At 42.9% G+C, this 27,522-nt stretch overlaps 1 protein-coding gene across 2 annotated transcripts in view; it reads right to left on the reverse strand.

Annotated features, from left to right (window-relative positions):
* The window catches only part of WWC1 (WW and C2 domain containing 1), a 72,663-nt gene that overhangs the window by 13,617 nt on the left and 31,524 nt on the right, over positions 1-27,522 (reverse strand). For both annotated transcript variants that reach the window (XM_075766774.1, XM_075766775.1), the window contains exons 2-11: positions 24,672-24,781; positions 18,651-18,854; positions 16,887-16,963; positions 15,870-15,949; positions 14,804-14,933; positions 14,103-14,249; positions 12,979-13,052; positions 7,681-7,923; positions 6,123-6,212; positions 3,250-3,788 (exon numbers count right to left, since the gene is read on the reverse strand). In XM_075766774.1, the coding sequence (XP_075622889.1) occupies positions 3,250-3,788; positions 6,123-6,212; positions 7,681-7,923; positions 12,979-13,052; positions 14,103-14,249; positions 14,804-14,933; positions 15,870-15,949; positions 16,887-16,963; positions 18,651-18,854; positions 24,672-24,781 (1,694 nt within the window). The remainder of the gene's footprint in view (positions 1-3,249; positions 3,789-6,122; positions 6,213-7,680; positions 7,924-12,978; positions 13,053-14,102; positions 14,250-14,803; positions 14,934-15,869; positions 15,950-16,886; positions 16,964-18,650; positions 18,855-24,671; positions 24,782-27,522) is intronic.

Consider the following 27,522-nt stretch of genomic DNA (forward strand, 5'->3'; position numbering starts at 1 on the left):
AGCGAGGAAGTTGAAGCAAGTTCTGCCCAGAGGTGTTACCTCACTTAGATTTCTTGTGCTACAGAACAGGGAGATATGCCCGGGAAACTCCTGCAAATTCTGCACCTTTTCACTTGAGCCATCACATTTCTGCAGACATATGCTTCAGCCAAGAGTCTGGAGAACTCTGCCTGCCAAGGTGGCTAACGAGGGCTGGGACGTGCTCAGCTCCTGGCTCTCCGTCTCTGGCACGGCTTTGGGGCACCTGCTCCGAGGCGAGGCGGTGCCGCGCTGTCACCCCGGCTGTACCCCACAGCAGAAGTGTGGCAATGCGCTCCTCTCCAAGGGGCTTTCGTCTCTCAGAAGCGGTCCCTCTTTCCCACGGCCTTAGGAAAGCACATGCCCCCAAAGCAATATGTGGTTTCCATCCCATATTTTCTTTATTACAAAGCAGTTTGTGGAGGTTTTTTGCACAGTCTCAAAGCCACTTAAAGAATTAAAAATAGGTTTGAGAAAACATTGGTGCAAAAAGTGTGCAAGCTCAATAGAGGGTTATGGAATAATATAAGGATTTGTTCTACAATCAACAGTAGAGGGTGCTATAGGTAACGCTGATATATTGAGTGTACGCGTGCGATTTGGGCCCATTTATCCATGTTTTGACAACACCACTGAATGGTATTTTTCATCTTGATAGTCCCACAGAACTGTTGGACAAAAATAAATGTCCAGACCTTTTCCCCATAGGCCAAACCACATGAATAAAAGTTAGCATCTCTAACACAATATATCAGTCATTAACTGAAACAAATGGATCCATTTAATACGGCATTCACAATTTAATCCATCCTCCCTCCTGCCATGTGCAAGGGCCTGGCCTCTGCTGCACTCCACGAACTCTGGGCAGGGTCAGAACTATGTCTCTTCTTTCCTTAGTGCTGCTTTGTACCCCTCATTCCATGGTTTTAATATGAAAATAATTTCCTCCCCACTTGGCTGGCTTTCTAGATCAAGTTGTTTGAGTTTTACGCACCGCTCCCAGAAACGCCACTCTGAACCCTGCCGCGTGAGGCTTCCTCACCAGGAAGGACATCGCAGGCAAGGCTCCAGCGGGCTCAACCTCTTTTTCTTCTTCACTTGCCAATGCCATTTAGTCATTTCAACCCAGAAAGTCTTCATTTTTGACCACTTCACCTGAGCACTCTGCGGCCAAGGACAGTGAATACAGAGGTGCTCAAAACCCAGCAATGAAGCGGGTATCTGTACAGCAGAATGCTTAAGTGTATACCCAAATAAAGATTAATGGGTTCCCTGAAAAGGACTTGTCATGCAGCCATCCTTTTCCTTACTTTTTTTGCAAAGGACTTGGAAGCTCAGCCCTGCAAGTCTTAACACACACACACACTGAACCTGTAACTTGCTCATATGGCTAGTTAACACAAAATTTGGATTTTCTAAGTCTCTAAAGAGGTATCACACTGAAAAAAAAGCTTATGGAAGAGTTCATAAATGACTCAACTGTCTTTATTTCCAAGCAGGCAGACAGCACTTTCTGTTTTTTCACCTTTTCCCCCACTCATATCAAGAATTTAAAGTTTGCTCTTCACTCCTGCCATCTCCCCTCCTGCAGGCTCTCCTGGACACACCATGACAAGGCCTTCAGAGCCACATCATGCACAGTCCTCACGCCCACGCCATTTCCTCAGAGAATACCACACTCTGCAGATGCCAGTCTTTGCTATTAGTTTCACCTACATTGCTCAGGTATCACTCAGGTGAGAGAGCAAACCTTACTTTAGCTTCAAAGGCAGCAGAGGTTCTGTTCTAACAGAAGCAAAAAGCAAACCCTGCAGGTATATACTATTCAGCTCTACGTACAGGGACGCGTGAGCATGCTTTGCCCACGAGGCCAAGTACCGACCACCCCAGATCCAGCCACCGCCTTTCGGGTGGTACACTGACACCCCCACCCCCCAAATGCCTGACAAGTAAAATCTCATCTCGTTATTGCCCTGAAATAAACTACTTATGGTGATTATTTTGTCTGCTGACTGGCTAACAGCAATAATCACTTAATCTGCTTAACACCTGAGCTTTCACTTTAACAGCCCTGACAAATCTTGAAGAGCTAAAAAGGTTAAAACTAATCAGCACCCAGTTCTAATAAGAATAATTACTGTTTCCTACTTTTGCTTGTAGGAAAATGGCAGCTCAAAGTGGAGGAACTGCACACGTCTTTTATTGTATTTTAAATAGTATCAGCCTTCCTAATGCAGAAGGCAGTGATAACACAGTGCTAGTTCCCTTTATTCACATAGGCTGTTTTAAAATCCTATGAAAACCAGAAACAAACTGCACTGCTGGTTCATGCAACTATAGCTTGCAAGTTTATATTGCCTTTAAAGCTCCTCTTCACTGCAGTTATAAATCCAGGCATTTCACTCATCTCCATAGGATTTAACCCAACTACAGTCAGTTGCAAGGGCTTCAGACAGGCAGCAGCACGAGCGCCCTGCCTGCTGCTCCCCTCCACTTCAGCCCAGGCATCACTCTAAAAAGGGATGAACCCTTTCCACCCACCAATAAGCCATATGCATATATGAGAACATCCACTATCTCTAAATGTCTTAGTTTATCATGCTTACAATCTAAACACGTTTTTGTTGCTAAGAGACCATCCCCCTCAAAACAGCAGAAATTCAAGCAGAGCCTTGACACGTCTGTTCAGCTGAAGTGAATAAATTCTTTGCCACTGATTTACTGGGAACCAGAGCAAGATGTTGTGTATGCTGAGGTGGCAGGGAAGGATTTTTATTATCATTTGTTAACTATTAAACTAAATGCCTTTCCCAGTCTTCCTCAAAAGCGTGGCCAAAAAGTTTGTGTCAATATGATGTTACACGCGTCCCAATTTCAGACCCAAAACACCAGGCAACATTGTGTTCAGTGCCAAATTAAACCAGACATCCCACCACAACCATTTATATTTGCACATGAAATCCCTGTAATATGTGTACACATGCATGTAAGTACACTAAAACCACACCTAGATACAGTCTTCTGTAGGACTCATCAGACCAGCAGTATTTTTTTGTGTCAAATTAAAATACCAACCCTTTCTCCCAAGCAAGGTAGAACACAGTTGAATACGCTTTTCAACAAAGATAATCAAGATGACTGACAGCTTTTGAAATACTTGCTTCTCAATGCTTTATAAATTACATTAAAAATAAATGCATGCATGTGCATGCAACTGGTTTGTTACCATACCTTGACCTAGATGTTTATCTCCTGCTCTAGGCTCTTCCAGTCTACAGTTGCCACTTCCAGTGTTCAGGGTGAGTTCTGAAAGGTTTGTACTTATCTCTGCATCATCAAAATCCATATGGCTTGAAAAGGCATCGCCAGTTAGGAGTGGGTCTATCACCAGTGGAGAGCAAGGTGGAGATGGAGAAGAAAGAGATGACCTTGGAGACAGCGATGTCATGGATTTTGGAGTACCAGACAATGACCTCAGAGCCTGTATGCGACTGGTGGTATCTGCTTTGTGAGTTTTTGCTACTTCGTTTTCATGAATAGTGGTGATACAGCCTGACGGTCTGAATCCAGTGGCTCCTTCTAAGAGCAAGTCAAGCTTGTTTTGATAGTCCGAGTCCAACTGCTCCAACTGCTCCAGGTGCTCATAGTAGAGATCAGTGAAACTGGCTGAGGTGGACGAGTCCTGGCTGGAGGTGCCAAGAGATCCTCTGCTAGATGCAAGAGAACCAGGGCTGCTGCTTGAGGAGAGGGAAAGCATGCTGGTGGAGAGACTGAAGGAAACAAGTCAGAAAAGCATTGTTATACTGTATCTCCCGACTTCTCAGGGAAACACTGCAATGTCACCAAGTGGTACCTTATGCTTTGTTAGCTCAGGCCATACGCATTAGTCCCCACAACAATCCAGAACCACAGTCTACCCAGTGGAAAAGTCAGGTCACTTTTCAATAAAAATATAGTTCATACACATTTTTCTACTCACCATATGAACCTCCTAACAGTCCTTGTTTAGCCAAAAAACTCTAATGAATAGTTTCAAATTAATTAAAATCTGGAAAAAAAATCTATAGTTCCTGTTAATCTCCAGAGCAGACCACAAAATCCAACAAGGCCCATGCAAGAAGATGAAGTTATTGCAACCAATTGTATGTGTCCGTATGGAAATTTTCTTCCATTTGCCTCAATCTTGGACCCCCAGCCAAAAGGCAGTATCACAGCTGCCTGGAGTTGGCCCTCAGAGATCACGACAGCCAGCAGTTACCAGAAAACCAGCAGGATTTACCTACGTAAAGACTGCTACGTGGAATCCAGGGCCAGGAGAGCAAGGGGAAGAGTTGGGGCTTGGCTGTGAAATCAGTTCCTGCAAATTATTTATCCCTAGAGATCTAGTTTCAGAACATAACTGATAGCAAAATTAATTTTAAGCAGGTGCTGAGTAGAAGTCTGTTCAAATGAGAAAGCCCAGACACCACAGCACACTGTTTTCTGCCCAGAAGACCCAACAAATCCTCCAGTACTCACTACAACATATACCATCCCTAGAAATTCCATTTAAACCAACATTCCTGCTCTGGATATTAAATATCTTGCTTGTTACTGACTGTTTAAAGACCCTTAATGCTCACTTCAGATATGGATTAGCTATTGAAAAATTTCTGCTTAAGTTGCCCCACTGAAAAACAGTGAGGATATAGTAAGACTAATAATCCCTTATTTATTATTTATGGGGTAAAAGCTAGAAGCTGCATTAATGTAATTATGCCATGACCTTATGCAAAACAGGCAAGTATGCAGAATTTAGTATAATTTTGGCACAAAATGTCTTCTGCATTTGTATGACAGATGTGCACTGCATCACGCTTGTTCAAAAAAGCTTTTGGGTGAAAACTGAAACATGATAAATGTTTTTGTGTTTTGGCAGTATATATAGATCTGGCGAGGACTAATAAATTTACAGCTTTTCAGTGTATTTCACTATCAAAAGGGAGGGGGTTTAAATTAATCTTTTCCCTATCAACAAACTGGGCTCAACTTCATTTTGTGCATACCTTTGAATGCCAGACATTTTGCATTATGGGGTTAATAACAAATGCTTATTCTTATGAAGGAGCATGCCAAGAACACTGGGCACATAGTTAGGAAGAAATTAGTTTCACATGCTTCTTGGTCACCTCCAAAGGTCCCTAATGAGCTAGATGAAGTGAAAATATGATGCATTTCCACTGCATAAGAGCATCACAGATAGCTATTCTCCATGGTAGCTTATCTACATGTCAGTCTTGCACCATGATTTCTTTCCAATCTTTTCAGTGTCATCTTCACAAAATCAACAGAATCCAAGTGGAGCAGAAGCTACAAACAGAGTAAATTCAGTACACACCGATAGGAAAAAGTTCAACCAAACAAAAACCCCACCAACTCTCTTCCTAATCAAAAAGATAAAACCATGGTTTTAGCTAATGCTGATTTGGCCTTACTGCCTGCAGTCATGCATTTGTCTGGAAACAGTAATCCTGTGCTCTTCCAGAACTGCAGCCTGAACAATCACACCACATTACAACTGCAGGAATGTTTCTACATACCATATGAACCACAATGGATTCAGGAATATCTCAATACATTGTCACCATTCCAAGCAACAGCACACTTGGAATTAATTTAGAGAAATATTATCATGACGCTCGTACATTAACGTGTAGTTGCATTACTAAGATTCACTTCACTTTCTGTGTGAGTGCTAAGCTGTCTTTAACATCCTTTATTAATATAATACTTCAGTAATTCAAATGTTAGTAAAAATCTCAGCTGTCCTTTGTCACCTAACTGTTACGTGTCCGAAACAGAAGGGACTGCAGACACTCCTGTTGTCAGACAGAGGCACCACCACCAGGTTATTTATCCCATTCTAAAGCACCCATCCAAACCGAGTGGGACATAGAACCCTCAAGGCTTCTCTTTCCATTGACCGCACCGGGGCCTGAGGTCACTACTATAACTGACAGGCCTTTCAGACCTCTCACCTGGGAGACAAAGCTGCTGTTAGCAGGGAAAGGCAGTGACACCACCTGCAGTTACAGCACCTACAACTTCTGCAAAAGGTTACATACCTTTTCAGCTGCGTGTGCAGCAGCGCAACTAATCGGGTTGTTTCTTCCAGTTCTCGGACTAGCTGATTTCTTTTGCTATTCAACTTCAATCTAAGAGAAGACAGAAGAAAAAGATGAGCTAAAGCACCATTTACTATTTAAAAAGAAGAGTAAAGGAAAACTCTATTTTTTCTATGAAATCCTACAAAAGCTAGTAAGAATTCACAGTAGAACGTGGGACAGAATTTGATCAAGATGCATAGGTGTTTATCATACTCTTAAAATGTGGAACTCAATCCTGAAAACATTCATAACAGGGAAAATAATTACAGCTGGTACCATAAAAGTTAATGTTACCAGGATCAGGCCTCAGAAAAAGTGCGGCAGATTTTGCTTGCTATACGCTATTGCGTTTTTACACTTACTGTGCTAATAAAGGTGTAAATGCTTTCATTTGCTTTCAGTAAGGCAGGCGGATGACTAAGGTTTACGTGATTTAGTTATTAACCATCTCATTTACAGCTTTACATGAATTATGGACTTTAGCAACATCTCAGTTTTATTTCACACCTGAATTGGTTTGAGACACAAACATGTGCACTTGGGTGCTCATTCTCTAACTTAGCAGGCCTCCAGACAAGAAATCCTTCTCCAGAAACATGCTCGCTCTTTGGCACATTAGAACAGAACCATATTGCTAAAAATCACAAACAAAAGCGTTCACCTTATGGCAAGACCAGAAAAAATTATCAAGCCACAGATATTTCAGGCTGGTAAAAGTCCTGCAGCTGAAACATCTGAGATGTCCACAATTTTTCCAGCATGATAAAACCATGAAAAGACTATGTAGAAAATTGGTGTAGTCTGGACACTGAGCATGTAGAAGAAATGAAAATACAAAGCCACAGAGTGAATGCAACACACCTATTCCATGTCTATTCAAGAAACTGCAGCTAAAAGTAACATTGCCATAGCTACCCACATTAATACACCCAGATTGTAAAGCGCTTGCAGGCAATGCCTAATGCAGTATTCATCCTCACTGTACATTCCCAAAAGATCTCCCCCTGCAACACAAGTAAAATTAGGGAGGATAGTTGGCATTTTCTTCAGCTGGTTCAGATTCACAGGATATTCCATGCAACTCCCACAGCCCTGTCAAATACCAGTTCCTACAGGAATCACATACAAGGATGCTCAGAACAAAGAACAAATTTTAAAAATTTAAAATTCCATCTGTTGACATTTACCAAGCTCCAGACTGCACAGCAACTGTAGAAGCTGCTGCAAGGAGCTGGCTGCATACAGAAACATCATAGTACACTATGTTGGGCTATTTTGAGCATTTCTTACATTCTCAGAGAGGATCCATTTGTAGGAACAACCACCTTTCCCCGCTTGGGGAGTAAGCCTTGCAGGTGGTTTCTTTTGGGAGATGATTTCAAAAACCTTGTAAGTAGAAACAGTCCCCTTGGAAATCTGAGGGCAGACTGCTATCAGCATTCAGCCAGGGGACGTCGCGGCTTGCTCCCGATGACTCTTCTCCAACAAGGCAAGCTGTCCTACGCCCATAACCTACCTCTCAGTTAGAGCTTTGCTCTGAGTGTCTCTAGCAGCCTGAAGGTCTTCCTCTAGACGCCTTCTCTCCATCTCCAGTCTCTCCACCTCTCCTCGAGTCCACTTTCTAGGGCTAATAAATCGCATTTCTTTTAAGAGCTCCTCCTTCTCATTAATTAATATTAGACGATCCCGCTCAGAGTCCAGCACGCCAGGCCAGGCCTCGCTGTCAAGCTTAGCCAGTTGTATTTTCAGGTTTGCTATTCTGCAGCAAAAAGAAAGCAGTTGTTCCATGAGGAATGTCTGAGCTACTGCTCCACAGACACGTGAAGGTGAACCACGACCGAGCACATCTTCCACCGCCCTGCAGAAGGCCCTCAGCTCAGGGACAACTACCCCCCACACACACACCCCCTCCTTCCCAGGGCGCTGCCAAGCGATGGCGCTGCCGGGAGGCCGACGTGCAGAATGGGATTTTAACTCTGGTTTGCTCCCAGTGGTAAGCTAAGTCTGTAGCTAACCTGCAGTGCCCAGTCAGGGAACAGTATAAACAGAAATTCTGGATCTCAAAAAAAAAAAGCTGTCAGATATACTGTAGGGTGTTTCATATGCCTTACAGCTAATGACCTCACAGTACTTGGTGTGGGGAGTATCATGCAGTAAATATCTGATCTTTAATCAGTTTTATAGCAAAGAACTGTATACTCCCCATATACGATTCAGACAGGCTGATAAAGATCAGTGGTTACTCAAAAGTTTAGAAACTAATTCTGTCTTTACAATGAGGAAGTTAATCAGACACATGCTGCTGCTGGAAGAATCCAACTATTGACTCAACACTAAGCATTTGGGACACATTAAAGAGCTGGGCTACTTCTGGTGCCACATGCACCTGAGGACGTGAAGAGTTGAAGAGGCAATACAATGCTGCCTAAATCCAGAGCCACTTATTTGCATGAAATTTAAAGTCTATTTTCATTACAGGTATCATTCCAAATTTCAGTTTAAAATCTGTACCACCATCTTCAACACCATACCACACTACCTCAAGCAGGAAGATGATTATTAAAAGCAACAGCAATACAGAGCTAGAATTTAGCAGGAGCTTTGACTGACAGCAGAGGATAGCACAGCTCGTGGCAGGTAAGGAGGCTGCTCACTCCAACTCTCTGACCACCCTCAATTTCCCGAGTACCCAAACTGCTCATCGGTCAGCTCCACAAATGATCAACTTTGCAGTGCAACATAGAGAGGGAAGCAAAAAACCAGCAGCAGGCCAGGACAGAGAACCGAGGGCAGTAACGCTGGGCTTCCCAAAGGAAGCTCACTGACCTACAGCTCTTCATGACCTGACAGGGTGACCACGGTAGTCTGGTGAGAAACAATAGTACAGCTGAAGCTGAATGTCACTTACCAAGGACTGGCATTTCTGGAACTTGCACAACCAAAAACGATCGAGTGGGGAGCAGGGAATGGGGAGGGCAGAATGGGCCGGGGTGGAGGAATTACAATAGCTTTGAAGGCAAACAAGGAGAAAAAGTATCTTGCAATATAAGGCAAGATATTTGCAAAAATAATTCACCTGACTGAAGACCAGAGAGCCAAGGCATACACGTGATTACCTCGGGTTAATCTCTCACTCAGGTTCAGTAAATACATAAGAAATGGAAGTGAACTGCTGTACATGTAAAATGAAAGTCCAATATTCATCTCCGCTTGAAAAGGGCTTTATGATCTAGTGACAGAATTACAGGACTTAAATTGGGCACAACAAATAGCTGCAGGGTACTAATCTGGATTCATCTCTTTCTAGAATTTGGTGTACGCTACAGAAGCGCACCGGATGGTGCACACCTCCTCCAGCAAACCAGCACACATGCAGGCACAGAGAAAATTGAATGCCAACTAGCAAAATCAAAGTGTGCGAAGTAATAAGATGCAGATCTGGGCAGCAGCAGCTACATGACTGCTGACTGGCCTATAAAGCTTTGTCTTTCAAGCCCTGGAGGTCAAGAGGAACTCAAGCCCCGAGAAAGCCTGTAAAGGATGAGGCTCACACAGACTGACCTGCCTCCTCCATCACAGCAGACAGACTAGAGATCACCTTTCGGAAGAGAAGCCTCACTTTCTGTAAACCCATTTCCCACAGCAGGTTGCTTACTCTAATTAAAGTTCCATAACTGATAGATATTCGGCTCAACTATTTTTAGGTTGTCTTAGGAGCTGTTTTGTTTTTGAGTGCCTGATTAAGTGCAACACTGTGCTCCAACGAAGAATTAACAGTGGCATTCATTCATAATCCTAGAATTCCTCTGTGCATTTTGAAGGGATATGAGTTTAAGAGGATTGGTTGGCATTAATCTGATCACTTTTGGCATACATTTGCACAGATACGGCTTTTCCACCGGAATTCGTTCTCTGTGCTGAGTCTGAGCTTTGTTAAACTAACCTCAAGTTTTACCCTTTGTAAATGACCATTCTTTTTCCCCATGTCAGTTAAAAGGAGGTTTACGTATTCTGTTTTTCCAGTAAAACAGTGTCACTACAAAAGAAATACTTTGCAGATTGTTCTGCACTTGGCTGAAAACTCCAGCCCTTCAGCACTCCCTGGCTGAGTCTGAACTCTATCCCTGCCGAGCCACGCTAGGTTTGCATTCCGAAGAAACCAGCAATACGGGGCTCAGGTCACACCATCTTTCTGAATGGCCGCTAGCTTGCAAGACTGAACAAAATACAGAACAGGAAGTTCAAGTTTTATTTAACTGTTTTCTTTTTATCTAGAAAAGGTAGTTAGATGATTTATTCATTGACAAGTCTTTTTTTTTTTTTTTTAAACTGGGAAAAGCTGGTACTTATCTGTAATATAGGCATAACACATGAAATTTTTAGTCTCTCTGGAGATGTTCAGAACACTTGCATCTTCAGAAAGAAAAAAAAAAAGGTGGGATGTGTGGTCTAAAAACTGACCAAATACCTACTGTTGTTGCAATGCTGCTAAATGTGACATTGAAATAGAAACCCAGTTACCACCAGTCACACAAAACCCAAGCTGAAAGTTTAACTGTTGAAGGAAATAAAACAGTGCACAGAGTGCAAGCGCTACACAACCCAGTTACTACTATATGTCTGACACAGTCTAGTTGCATCTCTGAGCACATTTATGCTGCAGTAGCTATCTCCTTGTTAAGATGTAGCACTGACATCTCTTTTGACATGATACCCATTATCAGTTTCCAAACCAATTAAGCTAAAGGTTTGTCACTGCGGTTGCCCTTTGTTCCTTTTTGCAGGTTTAACATTATCTGCTCCAGGGCTCTCGTCTCACCGAGTTGTGAAAGAAAAGGACTTAGCGATGGGTGAGGGAACACGAAGAGTTGTACCCTGATGGTAAAGTTCAGCTGGATATTCACCTACATCTGTGGCTTTAGTCTGGCCCACAGCAATACTATAAACAGTGTCTGCTACAGTCCACTTTTGAAATCATCAATCAGCCCTTTATAAATCTAGTAGTTCTAACCTAATTAATATGGGATCATCTTGATTTCAAGGCTTTAAGTTTTACCTTTCCAGATAATGCAGAGCTAGTAAGACAGATGTATTTCCACCATTTGGCTCCCTTCATTATACGTGCGCAGGCAAAGTGCTTGCTCCTCTATTGTGTTTTTGGAACATCTTAATATTGTGCTGTGGGAACAGGAAACACTTCTAACATCACAAGGAGCAGAAGGTTCCTTGTGAGTCACTATACCCATAGTTTGCTCCAGCTTAAAACCAGTTAAGGTATTTGTTTCTGCAGCTCCTACTAAAGACTATGCCAAAACCACAGTGCTCTGATAGCTGGAGATCTTCTCATTTTAGCATCAATTATTCATGCCTATTCAGACCCATCCTTCCTCATGATAATGTTTTTTTAAACTGTGAGAAAATCTATAGATAATCTAAGACAGACACAAGGTATCAAACCTTCTTTAACTGCAAGATGGTGTTGTACACCCTCCATCGCTACTTCAAATAAACTATTGTGCTGCCTTTATAAAGTTCTATATTAATTGTCTTCTCAGGCTTGTCATTATTCACTTGCCCCTCCTTGGAAAAGATACAGCCAAGAGTGTTCCACTTCAATCTGAAGATGTCAAGTCAGTGTGAATTCAATTGCAATCTTCACCAAAGCTTAAAAGAGCAGTTTTAATTGAAAAATTAACTACTACATCTGCGGGGGTTAATATTAACGTTGTTCTAAAAAGACACAGAAAGATTTGAATGTCAGCGTAGACATTTATCTTGGATTGGCAAAATAGAAAGTTCTGATAAACTTGCTCCACCTAGGAAGAAAAGTGTAAGCTCATGTCAAAAGCAGCTGGGCACACACAGCCTTTGACAACTGCCACAGATACAGACCAAGTTTTACGCCACTGAGAAACATGGCCTATCGACCATGCCAATATACCAAAATGAGAACCTTATGAGTAACCTCAGCCTTAAAGCTCTTATCTCTGACCAGGGACTGGAGGAAAACCCTTCTCTTTGCATACATTGTGAGTGCAGATTGTACCATGCATCTGAAGTTTGTTTTTCTGGAATTGCGAAGCCCCTCTAGAGCAGTTAAAATTGAAATCGCCACCACTGATGGTTACATCGCTGAACAAAGACTAGCCCAGCCAAAGTCTAATTATTGCTTGGTGGTTTTTCATTTAACTAGAGTATTTATCCCTAAAAGTACAGGTACTTTAGTTGAGTTAGCTATTATCTATTAAAAAAGGCCCAGAAAACTTTTGCCTAAATTAGCCTGCTAAGTAGATATGAATTTTTAAAATCTATTCTTCATTCATCTCAGCCCCAAGGGCAAGGGTGAAAACTTATGGTCTTACAGATAAGCAGAGGAGCTCTGAAAGTGTAGTCATTGACTGTATTTTGATATGCTAGGTGTTAACACAGCATATATACGTTTCTCCTTATCTGGCTTAAAGCCACGCAAACATTCATTTCATTTTGAACAAGGTAAGGAGATGCCTTGCAGTACAGACTCCTTATTAGGAATGGGGAGGCACTGGCAACAGGCAGCAAACCCACTTCTGTCCCCACAGGTGTGGCCAGACTGAATTCTTCATGTATTAGTCACTCCTTAGTAATTTCTAGGATGGTTATTTATTTCTTGAACGATAACGTTGGCCCAGAAAGTCTATTGCCTCACTTGTTTAAATTTACTGTGTTTATTTAGCAGTAACGCTGGGTTTCAATCTGAGTGGCACCTTTTTTACTGAAACATATCTTCAGAGTAAGCTGTGTGACAGCCAAAAGGTACAAGCATACAAAGGATTACCTTCTCTTTGCTTCTTCATATTGAAGGCGTAATCTCACTTTCTCAGCCAACTGGTTATTGCTGCTGGTAATAAACTGAGAGACAAAATATAAAATCAGCAACTTAGTAACCACTCCTCCTTTGATATTCCCTATTGAACTGATGATGTGACGAGAGCAAGTGTAACTTGTAAAACCGATTTACGAGTTAAACCAATCACAGAATAGGAAAATTTGGTTAATTTTTTTCATGATTGCTTCAAATACTTAAACCCCCACAAGTCTCAGAGGTTCTTTTCGACCTAGTTTATCAGAAAAAGAAAATCTACCACACCTATCTTGGGCTTGTATTTTCACGCACACACAAATAGCTTCGTAATCTTTCTTCTTAAACGCTGTTTGCAATCTTTAAGTGCTGCATTGCATTTTGTTTTGGATGACATCTTGCTATGGTTGTAAAGTCTTGAAGACAAGGGACATCCTGCCATGCCCAGATCTGCAGCTCTTTAGTCACATGTGTGGCCCTGACTGAAAACAGCTGCAAAGGTTTAAGTAAAGGTTCACAGGAGAGGGTTCTGCGATGTCCTGCGAGGTATACGGTGCACCCACAGCGCTGATCCAGTCCTTCCCGAGGCTGGCACCAACCCGACAGTTACGATCTTCTTGCACAAGTGAGACCGCAGGTTTATGAGTACTACCCATGTCTGATGGCATCAAAGTATCTGCACATATGCTATCGTTCTCACTCGTAACATCACACGCTAAAAGCAAAATGCACTAATGGGAAGAGTCCTCATTAGAGCTTAGCCTATACGTAGCTGCAGAATGTTTCTTGTCTAGTAACATACCACTGCTATAAAGAGCTAGGGGAATATTTGTATCACAAGAAGCTACACCTACAGGCAAAATAAAACTTACTTCCCTTTTATTCCCACCTGCGTTTTTCTAATAGACACAGTGTGGGGAAACAGCGTTTGCCTTTAGAGATACAATTAACACTGCACACAAAAATAAAGGTCACACTGAAGTGTAAACCAGGCGAAGGTATCCTTTCATCGATGCTTGCCCACGCTTGGAAACTCATACTAAGGCATATGGTTCAGAGGAATGTGTCCACACACATGTGGTTTCTCGTGCATTACTCACATTTCCTGAAACATCTGTCTGGGAGCTGACGTCCAGGTACTGCCGGGGTAGCAGAGGGCTGGAGCTTTCCACGGACACGCTGCTGGCCCACAGGTCTGACTGGGATCCTCGGTCATTCACAAAGCTGTCTTTTAACCTGGCTAAGCTCTAAAACCATAAAAAGTCATGAGGTGAGCTCACTTCTGCTCAACGTAACTCTGCAGCTACAAAGCTTTAGCCTAAACTACATGATTAAGATGCGACCGCGTTTACTGTCTGCACTTGGACCCGGCACACACGAGGTCAGGCACAGCCGGACCACACCTCCCGCGGCACGAGGTAGCCCACAGGCACTGGCACACCATCTTGCGTGGACGGACGGGCTCTCTGGGGGGCATGGCACACCAAGTGCCCACAGCCTTTCCATGGCTTCTCCAGATCTGCTCTCTGACAGTCACACCAGTTCACTCTTGACCAATAAACCCTTGAGCCAAACACTCATCTCTAAGCCAGTGCTTACTACTGTTAGTTGCTGTTATACTTCTTACTTCGAGGATCTGAAGAATAAAAAGGCCGCAGTCCAACCGCAACAGAGAACTAATTTATGCTAATAAAAATCTCGATTACATATCTCAAATACAAAATACTTAAATTGCTTCTCAGAAATTCAATCTGATAGCAATAGCGACACAAAATGCTATAAAGTCATCCTTTTCCAATACCTGAATGAGGTCTTGTTTTTCCTTCTCCCCTGATGTGATGGCCTTCTTGAGAGCTTTCATTTCACTTAAAATGGCTTGTGCCTCATCAAGTTTGTAGCCACCTTGAGTGTCAGACATTTTCATGTCAATTCTGCATAGAAATTTAGAAAAAAAATTACAGTAAGTTAACACCTTATAAAGTCCAGTGAATTTAATCATCCTAGATGTGTGCTTCTTAACATTAATTTGTAAGAAAAACACACTCAGAAGTATAACAAAGACAACAGAAGGAAAAAAGAACCCCACTCATGCCTGCCTAAGCTACTCCACTCAGAAGCAGATTAAACTTCAGAACTCTGATTTTAGCCATATCACCTCTTTCACTCCTTAGGGAGGACAAAGATGCCTACGAAATCCCCAAAAACAGTATGCTTGGGCAGATTGCTGCTAGGTACCTTGTTTCGAACCCAGAGAGGATCAACTTAGCCATCTATAAGAATTACCTTGTTTTCAGTCATGATTTCAAAAACCAGGCAGACCTCACATGCATGGATGTATTTATTTTCACAACCTAATTACAAGCTGTCTCATCCTTCCCTCTTCTCAAAGGAATGCTACCGCAGTTGGCATTTATAATAAATATTAACCAGCAACATTACTTAAAACATGCCGGATGTCTATTCATACATAGGTAAGTACCTGAAACTTTTCCTCCCCTTCCACTCCACCCCAAATTTTTCCTCAGTGCTCTAAAACAATGGCTTTTATAATTGAGACCATAGGCTATACTGTGTCATCCGTATTGAGCAATACTGAATAAAACAGAATACCATTTAACTGGTGAGATCCTGGTTTAAAATCTTTTTGCCATGAAGTCAGTTCTGACGTGGTCAGTCACATACAGGCATTGATTTGAGAGAACTACCCCCATGGCTGCGTACTGCTTTCAGTTGCATATGCCTAAAGATAGCACCAGCAACATATTTGAGCTTACGTTATTTAGGCAGCTATTTATAAATGTAGAGGGGGATGCATTACAAGCCAGAGATGTTCTACACTGAAAATAAGATCTTGAGAACAAACTTACTGCTTCAGCGTTTGAAATCCATGCTCTTTGTACTGGAGCTCTTGCTTCATGTGAGCTACTTCTCTCTTGAGTTTATTCACCTGTAGCAAGGTGTCACATTTTTAGAATGATACTTTATATGAATATTTAGGTACAGCACTACCCCCATTCAATTCAAAACTCATTCAGTGTAGATGATACTCTAAACAAAGTTTCCAAATAATCAGTTAATCTCAACAGCAGCTAACGGCCCTGGCTGCATCCTTACCAGGACATCATCACTGGCTAGGGATTTATCCAGTACTCAGATATTACATCACTTAATAAGGGGCTCAAGGGAAGTTCCAATCTCCTAAGCAGAAAAGCTGAGAAGAATTCAAGAGACAGGAACAAAATACATGTCAATTTTACTCAGTAACATTTAAAACCTTCCCAGTCATTAAAAAAAAAATTAAGCCTCAGGACAGGAGTTACACTGCAGTGATAGAAGCCATCCTCCAAGATACCAAACTAAAAGGCCCCGCTGCATGAGTAACACAGCAGGATGATAATACGTATTGTAAATCCACTGACCCTACAGCTTGCTGTTTTATATTCCTCCACAGAGGCCAGACTGACCTACTTTACTTTAGTCCTTTCTTCTTCCCAAACCGAGCTCTGCATGACAGGGCACACTGCCGCTGCTAACAACCTGCACTAAGCCCAGGACAAAACAGCTGCCAGTCTCTGGAGAGAACTCACAGCTCTCCAGCGCTGCGGCACACCGAGGAGCCAGCACGCAGCTCAATACCCCACAGCGTGTCTGTACAGCAGTCTGCACCACCGGCTTCCAAGGGAGTCTAAAGTCTAAGGGGAAAAAAAGTGCTTCAAATTCTGAAGATGGCAACATTTGAGAATTCTGATAAATTATCTCCTAAATTAAGATTGGCAACATTAGCTCTTTCAACTGCTTTGGCATCTCCTTTTAGTATCTGCCATGAGGTTTGGAAATATCTGAAGCTTACTCGTGGCAAGCAAAGGTCCGTTTGTACTACTTACCCTGGATTTTGTAGTAGCAATCTCCGCTTTGAGGATCTCCGGGTCATACTTGGAACTTGATGATGAGCCAGAGAGCACTAGAACAAATACAACATCCAGTTTAGCAGCTCTACTTTCCTCCCTACTCTTCTACCAGCCTCCTACACAAATCAAGATCCGCCATCAAGTCCTGCACACCCAGATCTCCGCACATTGCTGGTGTGGCCCTTTTACCCATTCTCCAGATCTCTTCTCACCCCTCAAAGGCAGGGAAAGGCAATAGTGCAGTCAAGTACTCCACAAAAAAACATGTACTAAAGAGGCCAGAGCATGTCCTGCATCTCCAAAGTCTTGATTTGTTCCAGGTTAACACACTTAACTCAGAGTCCCAAACACGTTCACTCCATTTGACAGTGTGTCTTCCTGCATTTCCAAAGGCATTTCACAGAACTGAAGGGATGGGCATTGCATAAAGGTTTACTTTTTTTTTTTTTTACTTTCTCATTGAGTAAACAATCCACTGAATGTTTAGAAACAAAGACAAGCAAAGAATGAGAAGAAACTGAAAAATGCGATGCAAGCCTTCTCACAGCCTTGAGGACACAACCAATCACACAACGTGTCACACCGGATTAAATCAATGTCCCATTAAGAGCAGAATTCTCTTCTCAGCAGCGGTTAAAACCCTTCTGGTTCAGAAGGTGCAGAAGCTCCCCAATGTGCAATGTTGTTAGAGGCAGCTGTAGGCAAGGGAGATATTTTGATCCTTGCAGCCATCAGTTTATGCCCTATAAAACATGGGAAAGCATTTCTAGTTCTTTCCATTTGGTTGTGTTTTTAAAGACATATCGCATCACACCAATGTAATTCATGTTTGCAGCATTCTTCGCGTACTGTTCTGGCGCACCAGTACTTCAGCAGAGTGCTCTTAAGAAAAGACCAAAAAACGTACTTCAGACATGACGGACAGGACCCCAGTCCAACAAGAATCCTTCAGTTGACAGAAAACTACTTAAATACTTTTTAACATCAGGCACAGGATTAGCCATAAGATATAACTCAGCAAGAGTGAAGCAGGGGGAAGTCAGTCAATTCATGTGGCTAGCAAGAACATAAAAAGTTTGCAATACTAAGGATTATAAAAAAAAATCTGGAAGACTTGCAGGAAATAAATCCTCCTCCAGCTCCTAACTAGTAACAATAAGGAGGAAATTTGGCCTTCTGTAAAGCATTTCTGCACCAGGTATTGATGTTTCCTGTGTGCCAAAGAGTATGGCGCACAAAACAATGTTGCTCACACACCAAGAGATAACCCACCAATGTTAGCTTTTACATGGCGTAAAATACAGACCCTTAGCTCCCCGAGAGAGTCGCTCAGCGACCTGGGATGCTAAACTCCAAAAGGGCCTGGGAACGCTATCTGAGATGAGCCTTCTTGCCTTATTTCTATACTTTAGACAAGAGAATCAAGGAGAACGCTGCATAACTTCATTTTTTCACATTGACCCAACCACCACATTTTTTCACATTTGTTGAAGCCCATGCTGAAAATCTGCTCGCTGACTCCAGTGACTGAGCCAACCACAATAGTGTTTCATAACAATTATCCTTTACCAAATAGGTGCCAGGCAGCTACTGCTTTTGAGACAAACTGAGCCAACACTGGGAGTGACACGCCATAACACACCCCAGTGCTCTACCAGAAGACCAGCTTCAAGCACTTTACTGTCCTAGTGAGTTCATGACTGAGAAAAATCACTGAATAAGAGTTCACAAACTACTCACAGCTGGTCTGAGAGCCCAGTTTGTGCTCCCAAACATCATGCAGCTGCCGATATTCTTGCTGGGCCAGTTCAAGCCTCTGCTGTTTCACTTGATAGATCTCCTTCTGTGCAGCAATCGCCTCCTGGGCCAGGACGAGATAGTCTTTCAGCATATGCTCCTGCTCCCGCCGCCATTGCACACGAGGGTCTTCTATCTGTGTAGTTTCTTAGAGAGAAAACAGGAGGGGGCAAGATCAACGGAAAGCAGGTTTGTATTGCTGCCTGGAGGAGCTCCACCACTTATGGCAATGTTTTAAGATAGCCTCTTGCCCCATTCCCTATTAAAAAAGTGGCATAAGGACATTTTCCTGTCCCACTGATCCACAAAGAGCACCGACGAGCTCTGCCACGCTGAAGCGCTGTATGGAACAACGAATGATGAAACCATTGTACGACTCCCCGACTCCCCTGCTGCTGAAGCCATCCTGGGTCTGCCTCTTAAAACATCCACACAAGCGTATGCACACACAAGCTCTGAGATAATTGACATTGACTGTTAGACTTATCTTTATTGTAACTGCTTTACAACTTTACTAATAAAATAGCTCTACTATTTCACTGATAAAAAACTTTCAGAAAACATCGTTGCCACATGACTACATTATACTGCATCTGACAACATGAAAGCAATTACAACTCTGCCCGTCCTCTTCGGCTGCCAAGTGGCTTTTATTAAAAAGGGGGGAAAAAACCCTTCTCACTCAGATTCCATACGTAAATAAAAATAAAGATGCATAAAATCATAGAATGTATTCATAAAAGCATCTCAAATGACATTATATACAAACAGCATCTGGGAAGGGGAGTAAACATTTCCTTCACTGAAAGCAGGCACAGCAGTAAATCACTGCAGAATACAGGAGGCAGAGTTTAAGAAAAAATATTTTTTGGTAACATAGGCAACGCAGTCAGGAACAGCTACACCACTTCCATCTCCGTTACCCCAACACAACCAATACGTTGCTTTTCAGGTTTCTAATCGTGAAAAAGGCGTAAGGTCACAGACACGCAGCCAGTCCTAATACTAATTAGGCAAATTTATTGTCAGTATTTGTCTCGGTTTTGTGAAAAAGTGTCCAAAATATTTTTCATCTCTCTTTCAAGGCTATTATACGCTCTTGCTTGGAACAGGTTCCAATATTCAGTTGACTAAGTGCTCTAAACTGTCTAAACCACCGTGCTTGAATAAGGATGCCTAGTTACCACATAATGAATAATTAATACAAAGGAGCTGCTTGAAACTATCAGTAGGAATCTAATCTGCATATCTTAAGAGCCTCTTTAAATATTTAGTAAAAGCTGCCACGGTGGAAGGTACGAGCAGCTCTTAAGTGACTCAGGCATGAGACTAACACTGCAATACACAGGATGTAGGGAAGAGAACAGTTTGACAACAATCCTAGGAGCAGAACTAGAAATAAAAGGATTTTACCCAAGGGATGGACACTCAACCATTTTCACAAGCTGTCCATGATCATGCTGAGGAGAAAATTAACAGGATACTCCAGTAATAACTTGTTTTAACAGTATCTCAAGACGCAAAAGAACACATAGCTTCTCAAGTGACATAGTAAAACTTATAGAAACCGCAAAAGATGATTTAAAAAAAAAAAAACCAACACTTTGAGGACACTAAAAGTACAGATTGTAGAAGCATTTCAACAAAAAAATCCTTTACAGGTCCTGCTAGCACAAGCAACATTTCAGCTAATGTAATACTAAAGCTAAGCCTGGACCTGACAAACTACCCCAAGCTAACTTGATGAAAAAGCAGCTACTCATGCCAAGCGCGGGTGCTGGTGTCCTCCCAGACAGCACTACGGTCTCCCAGCGGGAGCAGAAGAAAAGTCAGGAAGATCCAGCAGTGTATCAACTGCCAGAGTCTGAAACCCCCAGGCTCCTGTCTCTGTTCTCGCCCCCAAATCCCGTTACCTACACCCAGGAGGAATAACTCCCTTTACTCCACAGTTGCACCAGAAGGGGAAAGTCTGCTGGGAGTTACCCAGAGAGATGCCCCCAGATTCCCAGACACGCATCTTCCCCGGACCAGCCGGCATGAACAAGCACCGGCAACCGCAACTGGGGACTCTCAACTTCAGGCTTAATGAGTGTGTCGGTAAAGTACCCATGAGTCTTCAAGTCTAATTCAGGACACGGGGTCGTAAGTCTACCCGTATGTCTTCTTCAAGCTTGGTTATTTCCAGTTTTCCCTTAAACTAACAGCCCATTCTTCCTATAATCCCAAGAAAGGCGGTGGAAGCAGCTGCAGGGAAATCCCTCCATTACAGGCACCCAGGAGGAAAACCATAAAAACCTACAATCCTGAACACCTCCCGTAGGTGCTGGAACACTGACATTGCCCCAAGCACATACACCACCTGACAAAGCAAAGGCTTGGCAGCCAGCTCACGGAGAGGATGGACAACACACGTACGTACTGAAAGTGCTTTGTTCCCTTCTTTCTAAATATTCACCTCAACCTTTTCAGTAATCACAGCACTAACTGTACCCCCCGACTGCAGCTTTGATTTTCAAACTTGTAATAACCATCTATGAAAACGCTGGCCAAGGGCTCTCGATCTGCTCCAGCTATTGAGAAATGCAAAAATACATTCAAAAGTCAGATGAAAGGACTACAGAAATGCAGACGATTACATCATTTGTTGTCTTGTGAGTTTTTTAATTTAATGTTGAGCTCGTCATATATAGATCTGATTGTTTCAAGTTCAAAGAGTGTAGTCTCACTATGCTTGCATCAGCATCTGGCAAGAAAATCATCATTTCTTCGTGCAAATCAAATTCCAAAGTTCTCCCAGAGACAGACACTCAGGGCTATGCATTAATACTGTATTAGGAATATTCTGGGTACTCAATTCAATTTAATTGTATTTATTTTGCCTTAGAGAGAAGGTTAGAAGTGTTCTCCATCTCAATTTTTGTAATGGCTCCTGGCTTTATATGTAATTTAGGTCTGTCCTTGGGCTTGTTTCTGATAATTAGTCTCAAATACTTCAAGTGTGCAGCAAGAACCAACATGCCTCCATCCCCTTCACACCCTCTGATGACAGTTCATTCCTGCACAGGGAATCTGCATGACAGACCTTGGAGAGGAAGAAGGTTTTGGACACTCTCCAGAGGATAATTCAACATAAACCACGAAGATGAGCCTCTTGATTAGCTGAAGGTAAGTGGAGATGGTTTGCTTTATCATGATTTGGATTAGAGCCAGCATAAGAAATAGGGTCATCATTTTGTTTCTCTTCTTTTTTAACCTTTTAATTGAAGTTCTAGGTCAAATCTTGTAGACTCTGGCATCCCATAGAAGGGAAACTTTTTAAGAGCAATTACCATTAAGCAGGTGTGAGCATGGTTCGAAGCCATCCTTGCACACCCTTGAAGCCTGTGGTGCTTTTGAGTGGCACAGACCAGCAGTAACTGCCCCAGACCTACAACCAGATCTTTGTGCATTCACTCTGGGGCCAACTCAAACGTACAACTGAGATCACGTTTGGTTTGTTCCACCTATATGCTGCAGTTGCTGCTAGCCAAAACACTCAGGAGGTCCAACAAGCTTCCATGTCCTGCAGCAGGCTTCGGATCAAGGTTATTCTCCTCTACCTGAACTGCATCCCCCCAGGATCACAGCTAGCCATCCTTGTTTAGGCAAATGCCAGTGGACTAAGTCAAGGCCCCAGTTTTGGCTAGGATGGGCCACAGTGACAACAAGCGCTCAGCTTCCTCCACTGTGGATAGGAGAGGATGACAAATGAGAAGATAAAAATACATCTCAATACGAAGAGAAAGGAAGAGACTCTTAGAAACATCCTCTCATTTTATTCAAGCCAAGCTTTTCCTGTGGTCAGAGGTGACCCTAATGAAGGTGGGCTGAATATTACTTCTTTTGGGGACATTGCCAGCTCCCACAGCACCTGCAGAGGCTTACATCTACTGCAATAGTCCATGCCACTGTCTGATAAACCAGAGGAGGGAACTGATGCACAGGGAAAACCACCAAGCCCCACAGATGTTTCACGGGGAAGGGACAGGGAACAAATAGCTTCCCCCCAAAGCACTGTGCAGGTAAAACTGAAGTGGCAGGAACCTCTTAATCCAACACTGCTGCCTACCACAGCAAAGCCCCTCAGAGCTACTGGAGGGTGGCATGGCCCTGCATCTGGGCTGCTCTTGGCCTGGAGCACCCCGGGAGGCAGCTCCCACATCTCAGCACCTGACACAGCAAGCCTCCAGCCACCAGAGAAGGGAGGAGAAGCCCAACCACATTTTTGACTCCTCTGGAGAGCTTGTCCAGGCTCTTCTCTCTTCCTGGTTGCCCACACTCATGAAAACATCAAATCATTCAGAAGGAGGTAAAACCAAGTCTTGTTAAGACTTCCACACTCAGCTCTTACTCCTTCTGTAAGTGTGGTCAGCACAGGAATAACCTCAACCCAAGTCAGACTGGAAAAAGCATTGATTCAGACTGTCTTTAAAAAAAGCAACCTCACTGTTAACTCTCCAGAGTGCTTTCCTGTAGAAGTGAAATAGTGAAACAGGCACAAGACCTGTTTCACAACAGACCTACAGGAGACCTCACTTTGTGTCTTGCAATACAGCACACTCAAGCAAAGTTTGTCCAGTCCTCTCCCCTGCAGATCTCCTTCGTGTGATCCTGTAAGCTTGTCTACCCTTTCTTCCCCACTATCCTTTCCTGTAAAAGGAATAATCAACATCATCTGCCTCACAGAAAAATAATTAGGATAAAGCCATTGAAAGATATGTAAATGCTGTGATATTGGGATGACATAAGCTCTAAAAAGTATTTGTGTCATCTTCACATCTGGAGACATTTGCTCTTTGTATTGCAGAGGGAAGTTAGCACTTTTTGAGAATAGGCTTCTTCATTCTGCATTTTTAATACCCAAGAAAAGTTGCTGAAACCTGGAAGGTGCACTCTCAGGCCAGGTGAAAATATGACTTTTCTGAAAAAGGAAGGGTGTGAAGATAACCAAGAAAAAAGCCTAACAGACTTCCACAATTTTATTTAAAAAAAAAAAATCTTCTAACTTGCTGAAAAAAGTAGCTGAAGCTCTCAGTTGTAGTCCTAGAAGATTTAAAAACCCCCACAACTTCAAGGCACTTTTGTGTTTTAAAAGTTTTGCTCTTTGTATGAGCTACAAGCACCCCCAAAGGGCCTGGGCACGGTTCTGCTGTGCACTTCTGAACTGCAATTGGAGCTGCTCTGTAAAGAGAACGAAAGTCACTGACTTATTTTATTACTTTTTCAGGGGATTTGTTCTAGCACAACCCAATACACATTTCCTAATATATCACTAAAGACATTGTTAAGTTCTCAATTTTCTTATAATTCAAATGAGCTTATAAAGCTTAACACTTCTGGTTTATCAAGCCATCTAACAGAGACAGTAGGCAGTGGCTCAGTTTGAGAATACAGAGTAAAAACACCACAAGCCTGAACTTAACTCTTTTCCAGCTTGCACACCTCTCGGCATATCCCAAGCCTACCTGAGTTTCCTCTCTGGTAAAGGCAGCGCGAACTCCTGCAGGAAAGGGAGCTCGTGCAATCAGTCAGTTTATCCCTGCCAGGGGAATCAACACAAGACCTTTGCACTGTTCCCGATGGTCTTGCCACAAGGACAAATTCCAGGCTAAGAACAAACTCCAGATCACTGCTACCTAGTCAGACTCCTCAGGAGAGCCAAATCTTAGAGGTGTGTCCATAGTATTAGCTGGAACTAATCAGCTGACTGCTGTTTTGAAGACTGCAAACCAAAAGGTCTCAAATTCCTGTTTTAGAGAGGGAAGCAACTTGCACGATGGGGAGGAGGACAGGATTTGATTTCACAAGCTGCAGATCTCACCTACTCTAAAACATGCTGTATGGATTTTGTGGTTTTGTGTTCAGTATATTTTAACACAGGCACAAAACAATCACTCTGCAAAAGTACAATAACATGTCACTTACTGGTGTTGTGGTCTATGTAATAAACTCCAACCTGAGGGTCATAAGCTTCTTCCCATCCTAATGGCAATTCATTGCTAATGCAGTCTGCAAAGGTTAGTGGTTTAGTGTACCTGAAATGCAAAATAATATTTAGGATGAATAAAAAAAACCCACTCACATGTCTATTTCAAACAACTGAGGAGAAAACAAGTACCACATGGGCATCAGTATAGAAAACAAAGAAAGTTGAAAACTACTTTAAAGCTTTTGTTCTTATCAAATAATGCTCCACACACTCTTCCCTTTCTTCATCTGAAGTTGCAGCACGATGAATTCATTGTGACAGAGCTCCCGAGCCTTGCCCGGCTCCGCCAGTACTCGCTCAACAAAGGAACATTAAGAACTTTGCCAGAAACAATCCTCATCTCAAGTGAAAGAACAACACTGTTTGCAGGCAAGTCCTGTATCAAAAATACGTAGACAAGGAGTAAGATGAGAAATGCAATTTGCATAGCATGAATAATTAAGACTGCACAATCAATAGCAAGTGCTGAGGACTGTGGGACCACTTGTCATGCAGCTCCACTCATTTGCATTGCAATATGTTCTGTTTCATTAATGACAAACTAGATTCGTTTCTCAGTATCACAAAAATGTGTAACCCACCCTGTCCAAACAAGGAAGTATTTCCACAATACTGCTCCAATGAGTTTTTCTGTTAGAGGCCACATCCAGCAACGGTCTGAAGGCTTGTATGGCTAAAAACACAGCCCAGAGTACCCTCTCCTTGAGAGACCCCAAAACCATGCCCCTTTGACTCTGAGCTGACGAGGTTCAGCTTGCACCAACAGGACTACTAACCAAACATACCACTGCAGCAAGGCACAAGCCAGGAGGAATTAAGCTTGCAGGCATCTCACATACCAGCTGCCAAAAGCCACAGGCCCATAGATCCATCACACAACCCAACACAGCGCACGTGGTGTGTCTGGAAGGAGGGCTGTGACTTTGTGTTGGGGCCCGTAAGTCGGACTTACCAGAAGAGCCCTTTGGGCAGACAGCGCAGGACACACCGTACACCACCACAGCCCCTCTCTAGCAGTTACGCTGCACGTACTAACAGCAACTGGGTCAAAAAGCAGCCATGGAGCTGTACCAAGCCCTGCCACGTAGAAGCGGCATGCCACAGGAGGGTAAGGTGGTTAAGAGCAAGTTTCCAACCCACTGTAAGAGACTGAACAGGTTTGCAGGAAGTCCTTCCTATCCAAAGGTAACTCAGCAGGGCTGGCAGTTAAAGAGTTTTAGTGAGTTTTGAGCACACTTGAGCATACTTCACCTGGAGGCACTGAGCAACCAACTGATGGCCCCATATTAATATCTTACAGTCACTCCTTAGTGTAAAGGGGAACTTTAGGAAAAAGACTCCCACTATAAGAGGCTCAACATAAAATCAACATTAAATGACTAATACAATTCCCCTCCCCGCCCCCCAAAAAAAAACCCCACCCCATGACCTGGAAGCTGGAAGGCTGGTACACAGTAAGAACAAGGTGGAACATTTCTGTAAAAGCTCCATAAGCCACTAAGATCTCTACTTACCTGCTGTTGCACTTCACTTTCACCACACTGCCACCTGAAGCAGTGCTTGAATCACTATTTTCTCAGACAGTTTCAATTTAATTTAAAGCTCTGTAGTGCAAAAAAAAGAACTTAGAGCTTGACAATATAGAACTGTGAAACTTTCTCAATAAAGTTTCACTGAAAGATTTATTTTTCTGTTCTTAATCTAGACTGTGTACCAAAAGTATGTTTGTATAGAAAATAGAGATTAGCTGAAAATAAAATAGAATCTCAGTACTTTGATTGCTATCCCTTATCCCACGTTTTTCCCCGTGGATCAAGCTGTTTCCTCAGCCCAAGTATGCAGTATGTGCTGCTCTGAGTTGATCAAGTCAAAGATGCCCAAGGGTAAAAATGCAAAGCAAGGTCAGATACAAGTGACTCTCTGGAGATAACACAGATGAAAGTGCTGTTGCAAATGTGTTGGCAATTTTAACTTAAACACTAGGGTTAGCACTTTCACCTCTCCAAAAACAGCATCTGCTTTTACTTCATGCTGGTGGTTCACCTGGAGGCAGGACAGGTAGAGAAGAGGGAAGGAGCAGTGCTGAACACTGACCTATGGAGGACCTGTTCCCATCCCTTCGAGGGGCACAGGGATGCTGGGATGACAGGCAGTGGGAACACAGCTGGCCCTGCCCGGGTCGCCCCAGCACCTTCACTGCGCGGTGCTGCAGCCCACCGCCGGCACACGCTGCCAACCCAGCCCAGGATGCGGCACACCTCCTGGTGCTCAGACGCAGGGGTGTTCCTGAGCATGCCTTCTCCTGAAAGCCCATCAAAACAAATGCAGAAAATCCTCAGTGACTTCAGGATGGTCCTGCATTTGCAAAAAACCAAAAGACAACCCCAAGAACTGGTCTCCGCTTATTTTTTTGGAGCTTAAGAATCAAGCTGGTTTTTAAAAGCTGTCTAAGGGCTGGTCTCAACTCCACGCACATCAGGAAAAACAGCATGATGATACTTCAGTATAACTGCTGAGGACTTGTGTTGTAGTAATTATTTGATTGCCCTGATAAGCACAACATTATTCTTCCACGGCCAAATATTTTATTAAAAAAATCCAGTGAAAAATTTTCACCTTAGTCCATGATAAAGCTTAGAGTTCATGCTTACTATATGTTATTTGGAACAAGGGAAAGGAGGACAAGTTAGAATTTATTTATTTGTAAAAATATATTTAAAGTCAGCAGGGGTAGAGTGTGCCATCAAGGCCACGCAAAGTCCCAGTGGTCTCTTCCAGTGCATCACT

Source organism: Balearica regulorum, chromosome 14 (genome assembly GCF_011004875.1).
Source record: "Balearica regulorum gibbericeps isolate bBalReg1 chromosome 14, bBalReg1.pri, whole genome shotgun sequence".
Taxonomy (NCBI): Eukaryota; Metazoa; Chordata; class Aves; order Gruiformes; family Gruidae; genus Balearica; species Balearica regulorum.